This window comes from Gekko japonicus, unplaced genomic scaffold (genome assembly GCF_001447785.1).
Source record: "Gekko japonicus isolate JY-2015 unplaced genomic scaffold, Gekko_japonicus_V1.1 scaffold4246, whole genome shotgun sequence".
Taxonomy (NCBI): domain Eukaryota; kingdom Metazoa; phylum Chordata; class Lepidosauria; order Squamata; family Gekkonidae; genus Gekko; species Gekko japonicus.
The window spans coordinates 38,077-47,356 of NW_015165370.1; the positions used below are offsets into that span (position 1 = coordinate 38,077).

Here is a 9,280-nt window from a genome sequence, read left to right on the forward strand (position 1 = left end):
TGTGTGGCTTTATGACACACTTCCGGTGATGTCAGGGGGTGTGGCCTTATGACACACTTCCAGTGATGTCAGGGGGTGTGGCATATGCTAATGAGTTATGCTAATGAGTTCCCCTAGCTCTTTTTCTATGAAACGACCCCTGCTACTAGGCTGACAAGACTTACAGTCTTCCAAAATGTGTTTTCCAAGCTCCACAAAAGCCCACCATGTCCTTCTACATTCCCTTCATTTCCCTGGTCCCCTCCCTTCTAACCAGGCCTTTAAAAAAAAAAAGAGGTGCCTGAACTCTCAAAAGAGAAATGAAGTTTTCAGTCTGTATACTGAAAACTCATGAACTTTTAAACATTTTAAAAATAATTTTGTCAAAGAGGTTGCAGAACTCTGTTCCGGTGCGTTCCCCCAGAAAAAAAGCCCTGCTTCTAACCATGGAGCATGAGATCTAGTCATGTACAAGCTGCAGAGATTCTGTGTTGAACATACTGAGCAGCTGATCAGAACCTCCAGACAGGATTTGGTAGAAGATGTGGAAGTTCCTCTCACTCTTGACATGATGCACCACCCGGGACTTCTCCAGCAGGTCTGATAATCAACAAGGAAACAAACAAAAAGAGGAAACAGGGTTGAAAAGGCCTAAGGCAAGAGTAGCCATCTGGGGGGAAAACCCTGTTGACAATGACCTCTCCACCAGGCCATGGAAGAAACTTTGACCCTCTAGCCCTTCTTTTAACTTCATCCCAAGTGTGTTTTTCAAAGACCTGGCTGTTCCTGTATTTACCGACTGCTTTTTTCCTCATGAAGAGAACCAGCTTTTGTTTAAAGACCTAGACCTAGCACCTCTTAGTGGATGTCATGTGGCCCATCCTTAATTACTTTCCACTTGGAGGCAAGATAGCTATCGTTCTGACAAATCTTTAGTGATATTTTTCACACTATGGATTTCAGCGCAATCAATTCACCAGCAATTTTAACAACAAATAAACAAAAGCACAAATCTATCCCGTCCCAAGCAGAATCCTTTTTCCTTCATAAGGGGAAAGGGATCCAGTATTCTTCTTTTTTTAAAAAAAAAAAATTGAAATTAGATATCCAGTTGTTAGAAAGCAGGAGGAGAGGTCACAGTCTGAAGAGTAAAAGAAGGGTTCTTAGCCCCCCTTCCCAACCTAGCTTTTAAAGGTGAAGGATTTGTGTCCCATGCCACCACCAAAAACATAACAAAATGCACATTTCTCCCCTGCCCCCAATTTGTTTTGGGTTTTGTTCTGTTTTGGTAGAGCCTATATTTCAGGGGTGTCAAACTCATTTGTTATGAGGGCCGGAACATAAATGAGATCTTGTGGGCTGGGCCATGTGTGACATAAAATGTAATGCCAGGTAGCGGAGATATAAACTTTATAAAGGACACAAACACAATTTTTTTAACTTAAAATAAAAACATGCTTAAAACATTAGCTCTGTAAGCTGCAACCCTACTTTTCAGTTATTGACATCCACCACAGAAATCTCATGCTCAGAGTTCTGAGTCTAGGACCCAGGTTAAAATATGAAATGGCTGAGTGATTAAGAGAGTCTGGCGAAGCAAGCTATGATGCAGCAGCAGCAGCAGCAGAACTGGAAGCAGGAGATGGCCAGTTCCACTGCGGGCCTGATGGAAGCCCTCCGGGGGCCTGATCTGGCCCCTGGGCCGCATGTTTGACACCCCTGCTCTATTTCTTGCAGCTGCCCTGGAAGAAGAAATTGTGTCTGTGCCTGTTCAATTCTGGCACCCTACTGAGGAGAAGAGGAAAAGTTGTGGGGCTGGTAGTTCATACTCACAATTGCTGATGACACCACCCAAAGGATCACCCTTGAAGTCAAACTCGATATCCATGTATTTGCCCTAGAGACAAAAGGGGGAAAGCCAAGAAGCTAGAACAGCAGTACTCACTCAGTGGCTTACAGAGAGCCACATTCATAGTCACCATCAACCAAAAGAACCATGTTTATTTCCACCCCTAGCATGAGGCCTGCACCTCAGGAGGGGGCTCACAGCTTACCTATCCAGACACCCACCAAGTAGAGTGGCAGTTTTACAAGGCAGACTATATGGCGTTTTACCCTGTTGAGGTCCCTCCTCTCCCCAAACCCCTCCCTCCCCAGGATCCACTCCCAAAATCTCCAGGTATTTCCCAATCCAGACCGGGCAGCCCTACCACCAAGTGTTTTTAGTGTTGGGATAGGCAATGTCTGAGGTATAAAGAAGAGAACAAGACACTGAAGGGGGCAGAAAGAATACAGCTAGATAGGTTAGTGAGGTCAACACCTTCTCTCCTTTCAAGTGTCATTCCTTGTCTGTCTCCTGATTGCTACTCTTAGGGCAATATCCTTTTTCTTCATGGAAGTTCCACATTTAGGGTGCGTTCAGACAGCTAATCCCACCATTATGCCGGCTCAAATTTGATCCCGATCTTTTTAATCCATCCTTGCACGACCAGACATCCCCCGGGGGAATTGCCTTACCGTGCACTGCTTCTGCTGTGGATTGTTTAGATGCGCAGTCGGGGGGTTAGTTTTTTTACTTTTTGCGCATGCGTATAGGCATGATATCGCGGCCTTGTTTATCCGTGCATGTGCAGAACAGAAAACTCCAGATTTAAAGTAGTATCTTTTTAGTACGGCTCCAAGGCGCAGCAAAACGGGATGCTCACGGAAGATGGACGTTTCCCAGATGTTGATGTCTGGACATTACATTTAAATCCATGAGGCACCCGTGCCTCGTGCGGATCTAAAGAGCCGTCTGAATGCACCCTTAGTCTTGCTTTCTCTTTCAGCTAGTGAAGTAGTTAGGACTATGTCTCTCCTCTTTACTGTCAAGTATATTAGTTCCTAAATAAACCTTTATCTTCATTTTAATCAGGTTGTGCACCATTGCTGTGTTAATTACTCTGCCAACATTTAGAAAGTGGGTGGGGCCACATGTGGCTTTTGCCCAACAGGGCTTTCAATTGCTTGTCTTGTGCAGGTTTGTAAAAACCTTGTTTTGGCAGTAGCTGCCAAAACAGCATGAGGGTCTTCACTGTGTGACTAAAAAAGCTGTGTATATGCAAGAAAATATTTTAAAGTAATGTGTTTATTTAAAAAGGCCTTCTGTTAAACACAGCATCTTCCTGAAATGTTGAAGAATTACTGTTAGAGTTACACATACCCTCCCTTCCTTATATTTTGTGGTTGGCTCTGCCACCTGTGGCAGCCATTTTGTGATTGTGCCAATCACAATGTATCAGAATTCCAAAGTGGCTTGTGAGCTCTAAAAGGTTGGGGACCCCTGAGGTACACAGCGCCTTCCCTTAATACTGCATAACCATAGCCAGACTCAAAAACATTTCAGATTACAGGAAGGGCCATCCAGGGCAAAGAGCATCACTTTCAGACAGCTCACGCCATAATTTTTCTAACATCTATGCCTGCAGAATCCATCAGTTATCCCTGCTGCTCATATACAAGAGGAACTAAAGACTTGCAGAAAAGATACTGGCAGGGATTAATGAGTGCCTTTAATTAAGGCATCCATGCTGGATGCCGTAATTAAAAAATAAACTATAACACAATTAAGAAGGTTCCAGCTAAAGCCCAATTTTATCCACAGCTGGGAAAGCTGGGGACCCTCTTAATTGTGTCACAGTTGAGAGGTCCAACGCAGTAACCCCCCTTAGCCCAAGAATCTCAGGCTGCGATCATATGCACCTTTAGATCCGACATAGGCATGAATGCCAGGCGGATTTAAAGGGAGCGATCAGATAGCAACATCTGGGAAGCATCCCGCAGCCATTGGCAACCCGTGCTGCTCTGCAGCAGAAGCGGAGTTAAAAGACACCGGGGGGGATCTGGTAGTAAACAGGTTGAGATGGGCCAGGGACAGACTTTCCCCTGTCTGGTTGCTCAAGCATGCTTTCATGCCGTTGGGATGGTCTGATCGGACCATCCCGACTCCATGTCGTTGTTCCCCCCCCTCACAGTATGCGCAACATCGTAAATTCCATAGGGAGCCCTCGTTCAAGAGCATGGGAAACAACTCCCGGTTGCATCTGATCACACAGTGAGGGGCTGTGCCCACAGCTTCAAAGAAATCTGTGATCTCGCAACTCTAGGTCCAATTCCTCCAGAGGGAATAGCCTGGCTCCCCCCCCCCAACTTCATCTGGCGCGTGTGACCGCAACCTCAGTGTAACACATCAGCTCTCTTGAAAGGCCCCAGGTAAAATCTTCATTAATGCATTTCACCCTTTTAGGGGGTAGGGAAGGGAATCCTACATTCAGGACTTTGTTTTCTGTAATGTGCGCTCATGCATGCAAGTATGGAATTTGGCATTAGGTTTTGATTAAGCAGCTGGGAAACCACAGCTTTTTGACTTGCTATAGCAAGTTTCTAACTTTTAAAGGGTATGAAAATAAATACGGGGGGGGGGAATATCCAGGAGTTACAAGGGGTTACATGCCACTTTACCCTTTATCATACAGAGCAGAAACACATAGAATTATTCAAAATAAGCATACATGTGCATTTTTAGTATCCTGATTTTCTTACAGCTTTGCAACAGCAGGCGCAAGCCCTTCAAGAGGTCCAACCAGCTCTCTCACAAAGCATTCATTCCCACCATCTCTGCATTAATACTTACAAATCTTGAGGAGTTGTCATTACGGATGGTTTTCGCATTCCCAAAGGCTGCAGAAGAAAAGGAATGAAGAGGACTGCTTAACAGTGACACATTTCTCCCAGAATGCTTTTGGTGGCTTCAGATGTTTCCTGGGCTTGGTGGAAGGAACATATAGAAACATGGGGGCTCAACAAATATAGCAGGGGTCCCCAATCTTGTTGAGACTGTGGGCACTTTTGAGATTCTTGAAAAAGGTAGTGGGCACCACCATAAGATGGCTGCTATGGGGGACAACTACAAAAGTATGGGCAGGGCTGGCTCGCTCACTAGGCAAACTTGGCGTTTGCCTAGAGTGGGCCGGCCCTTAGGGGTGCCAAACTGCACCCGGCCCCCCCACCAAAAGCCCCCCTACCCAGCACAGCCCATTCCTATGACCTGCCATCCCGTGGGAGGCTCCACCGGCAGGGGCCGTGAAAGGCGCTGGGCAGCTGGGTGAGGCAGCAGCCAGGCAAAGTGGGTCAGTCGGTGTGGAAATCCTCTGGCCACCGGCAGCAGCACCCAAGTGACGGGGGCAATGCACAGGGGGAGGGGGCGGCACACGGGGGGGCACCAGAAGGGATCCTCGCCTAGGGTGCAAAATAAGCTGGGGCCGGCCCTGAGTATGGGCAGTCCAAAGCAAAGCGTGAGGAAGGCAACTGTTTTAGAATGGATGCTTCCTGTGGACTTCAAAGTGATGCTTTTTAAAGTTTTCTAAAGCACCTCTTGAGAGGGAAGGCAGCATGGTGTAGCCCGATCTCATCAGATCTCAGAAGCTAAGCAGGGTCAGTACTGGATGGGAGACTACAAAGGAAGACTCTGTGGAGGAAGGCAAAATGGCAAACCACCTCTGCTTCTCACTTCCTTTGAAAGCCCCATGCTTGGGTCACCATAAATCAGCTACTACTTGACAGCAATTTACACACTTGAAGCATTTCCTACTCCTAGGAGGTGGAGAAAAGCCAGGACTGGCTCTTTGGCTTTGGGGGTGAAGTGTTTTGAGGAAGAAACAAGTGGGCGTCAGGAAACACACCACAGGGCACTGTGGCAGGCACAGGTGCCACGCAGGGGACCACTGAAATACACAACTGAAATATCATTCCCAAGGACTGGCTGGACTCAAAAGCCCTAGACATGACCAGGCATCCACATGTATGTCTTCACATGCCTGACTGTTCACCTGTACAGCAGGAGGGGGAAAACAGCCTTGTAACATAAGTTTTGTCTTGAGGGATAATAGCCGGATCCCTCACAAGAAACAGAAGACAAAAATACAGTTACTGTTCTTTTACAAAAGGGCCTTGATCCAGTTGTGGGCCCTATTCCTCCCCTATTCCATCCCCCAGAAAGGAGTCAGTAGACACATACCTTCCAGGACCGGGTTTGACTGCAGCAGCTGTTCCTTCACTCGGTTCACCTGTTCCCCTTTTCCACAGACTGCTGCCACATATGACATCACTAGCTTGCTGGCCTCTGATGAAGAGAAAGAATGGGGCTCAGTGGTGAAAAAATTTGCACGGGAACTGGAGGAAGGCTGGAAGTGCCTTACTCTCCCTGTGCTCCTGTTACACAAATGAAGACTTTCCTTATTTGCAGGCTGAACTGATTTAAACCACATGCACACTTGAGCCTTACTAAAAATTGCCTTGCTGATCGAAACAAGGTTTACCTAATCTGGCATTCCAACCGGGGGGGAGGGGGATAGTCAAGGCTATAACAGATCCCCATACTGAGACGCTAGCATTCAGTAATGAATTAAATGTGTATATAAAAAGATCACATGAGAAAAGATGAAGGGCAACAGTGTTAATCGGTTGCATTCTGCTCAGCCGCCCTGAGCCTGTTCGCGGGGAGGGCGGGATACAAATGGAAATAATGATGAGGATGAGGATGATGGTGGTGATGATGATGATGATGAATAGTGTGTGTGTTTTTTCCAGATAACTGAAGGCAGTTTGAAAAAACATCTGTCACTTCTCTGTAGCGTTGCCAGACTTCCCAGTTTGGCGGGGGTTACCCACTTTTTGACAAAAAAGGACTCCTGAATGCTGAAGAGACATGATAGTGTGCGTGTTTTTCCCAGAGAACTGAAGGCAGTTTGAAAGAACATCTGTCACTCTGTAGCGTTGCCAGACCTCCCAGTTTGGCGGGGGTTACCCACTTTTGGGGAGGGGTTCTACCTGCCGCCTGGCAGCTGGCCGGCGGGGGAAGCCCCACCCCTAAACCCCAACACTGGCAGCTGTGGGCTGTGCACCCGATCTCCGAGCGGCATTGCAACTCGGAAATTGGATGGGGGACCCCCTCTAGCTGTGTCCCGCTGGCTGCATGCACTTAAAGGGGTCCCTTTAAGTGCACGCAGCTAGTGGGACCTTCCCTGCAGGGGTGGGGCCTAAAGCCGGGACACCCCGTCCCCGCTGGGAACGCCCCCCCCAAAGTCCCTCGCTGGGGACCAGGCGTCATTTCCTGCAGGAGTGCACAGGAGCGGAGCTCCGGCAGTAAAGAGTCCAGGGGGTGGGCACACGCAATAAGCCTCACCCCCTGCTCCCAGCAGCCCTCAGTCAGAGCAAGAAGCAGCCAGGTATGCTGCAGAGCACCACCCCCATCCCTCCGGTCCAAAACAGTCCAGTGGCACCTTTAAGACCAAGTTTTATTCAGGTACAAGCTCTCCCTCCTCTGCGAGGACAGATCTGCACGTCCCGTCCCCCCCACACCAATAGCTAGCAATCTAAGAGGACTGGAAGCGGCGTTTCGACGGGCGGGCGGGAGCGCGATATGCTCTGTCCCCGCTCGAACTGTTTTGTCTTATTTGAGCCCCCCCCGAATGTCGGGGGGACTCGACCATCTCCCCGGAGGTGGGGGATGGTGCAGGGGGCGTTTTTCTGGCCCTCTCCCACAATTGGCAAGGTGGGGGAGGTGCCCAGAGCAGTCCCGACGCTGAGGCAAACAACAGAAGAACATGGCTACCATGTTCTCAAGAAACGACCATCCGTTGTTTTTAATTGCAGAGCTTTATTTTTTTCTCTCTTTTTTTGAATCGGAGAGATACATCACATTGAGAAAAAGAACATTGCTGATCGAATTGGAAAATTTACCTCGTTGAGAAGCAGCCCCTTACAGAAAAAATACGGCCGGAAATATACTGGGAGATTGGAGACGGAAGAGAGAGAAGCGGGGTAAGGACTAAGTTTGTTTTTGCTCGTCTTTCGCTGAACATAAGCTATACTTCAGGATTTATCCAAGTGTAAACAGAGGGGAGGTTGAGTTTGAAGAAAATGGAGGAAGAGGAGATTAATGAGGAAAGGAATGAAGACACCAAAGTATCCGACCTTACGTGGGAACAGTTCCAACACTTTTGGTTGGAGGAAGCGAAACAAGTAATTAATGCAACTTGCGAGACTGTATTGAGAAATGCCTGTGAGAATATGATGAGTAGCCTACAGAATATATCTCTAGAATGGAAAGGCATGAATGAATTATTGCAAGAAACGCGAAGAGGGGAGGAAAAAAAGGGACAAGAACAGGAGCAGGAGAGAGAGGCCTTGGAAACACAGACGCTGCTGATAAACGCAGAGACAAAAAAAAATAGATCTTCACATAAGAGTGCCAGAGAAGCAAAGAAAGCAGAGTTTGAATGCGGCAGTAACTGGAAAAGGCTCCCTAAAAACTGGCTGTTGTTTTATGCGTCATTATCCTTCCCCCCACCACCACCACCACAACCACCACCTCTCCTCCCAATAATGCTTTCTTGTACTATGACTTCCCCTTAAAGGCCCAGGCTCACTCACCTGTTTTGCCAGCTCCGCTCTCACCGGTAATAAGGACGCACTGGTCCTTATCCTGGTCCCTCAAGGAGCGGTAAGCATCATCAGCTATGGCATAGCTACACAGGGCAAAGAGGAGACATATAAGGAGGGCTGATTTCCCTCCCACCATTACCTCCCCACATTCCTTGAAGTTTTGACTCCCACAGGATCTTACTTACATGTGAGGCTTTACAGCAAAGAAGTTACAGTTCTTATACTGTTCCACCATCTCTTCTGAGTAAATGGGCAGGGGCTGATATGGGTTCACTGAGATCACCACATTCCCAATGTAAGTCTGAGGCAGAAATATTGTTATTAACAACATGTACAGAGAAGTGGGGACGTGGAATAGTATGGTCGGGGGTCATTTCCCGCAGGAGCGCACAGGAGCGGAGCTCCGGCAGTAAAGAGCCCAGGGGGCGGGCACATGCAACAAGCCCCACCCCCTGCTCCCAGCAGCCCTCAGTCAGAGCAAGAAGCAGCCAGGTAAGTTGCAGAGCCCCACCCCCCGTCCAAAACAGTCCAGTGGCACCTTTAAGACCAAGTTTTATTCAGGTACAAGCTCTCCCTCCTATGCAAGGACAGATCTGCATGTTCCCCTCCCCCCAATAGCTAGCAATCCAAAACAGTCCAGTGGAGCCTGAGCGGCGGGTGTTGCCCTCTGACACACTTCCGGTGATGGCAGGGTGTGTGGCATATGCAAATAAGTTATGCTAATGAGTTATGCTAATGACACCTCCTGCACCTCTTTTTCTACGAAATGACCCCCGAGCACAATCTAAGCAGGGTCAATACTTGAAGGGGGGGACCA

General features: G+C 48.1%; 1 protein-coding gene across 1 annotated transcript in view; it reads right to left on the reverse strand.

The window, feature by feature from the left end:
- The window catches only part of MYO1A (myosin IA), a gene marked incomplete at its 3' end in the record, with an annotated part of 73,304 nt that overhangs the window by 37,162 nt on the left and 26,862 nt on the right, over nt 1-9,280 (reverse strand). Inside the window, exons 5-8 of the mRNA XM_015410622.1 lie at nt 6,035-6,139; nt 4,652-4,698; nt 1,813-1,876; nt 481-579 (exon numbers count right to left, since the gene is read on the reverse strand). Coding sequence (XP_015266108.1) covers nt 481-579; nt 1,813-1,876; nt 4,652-4,698; nt 6,035-6,139 — 315 coding nt within the window. The remainder of the gene's footprint in view (nt 1-480; nt 580-1,812; nt 1,877-4,651; nt 4,699-6,034; nt 6,140-9,280) is intronic.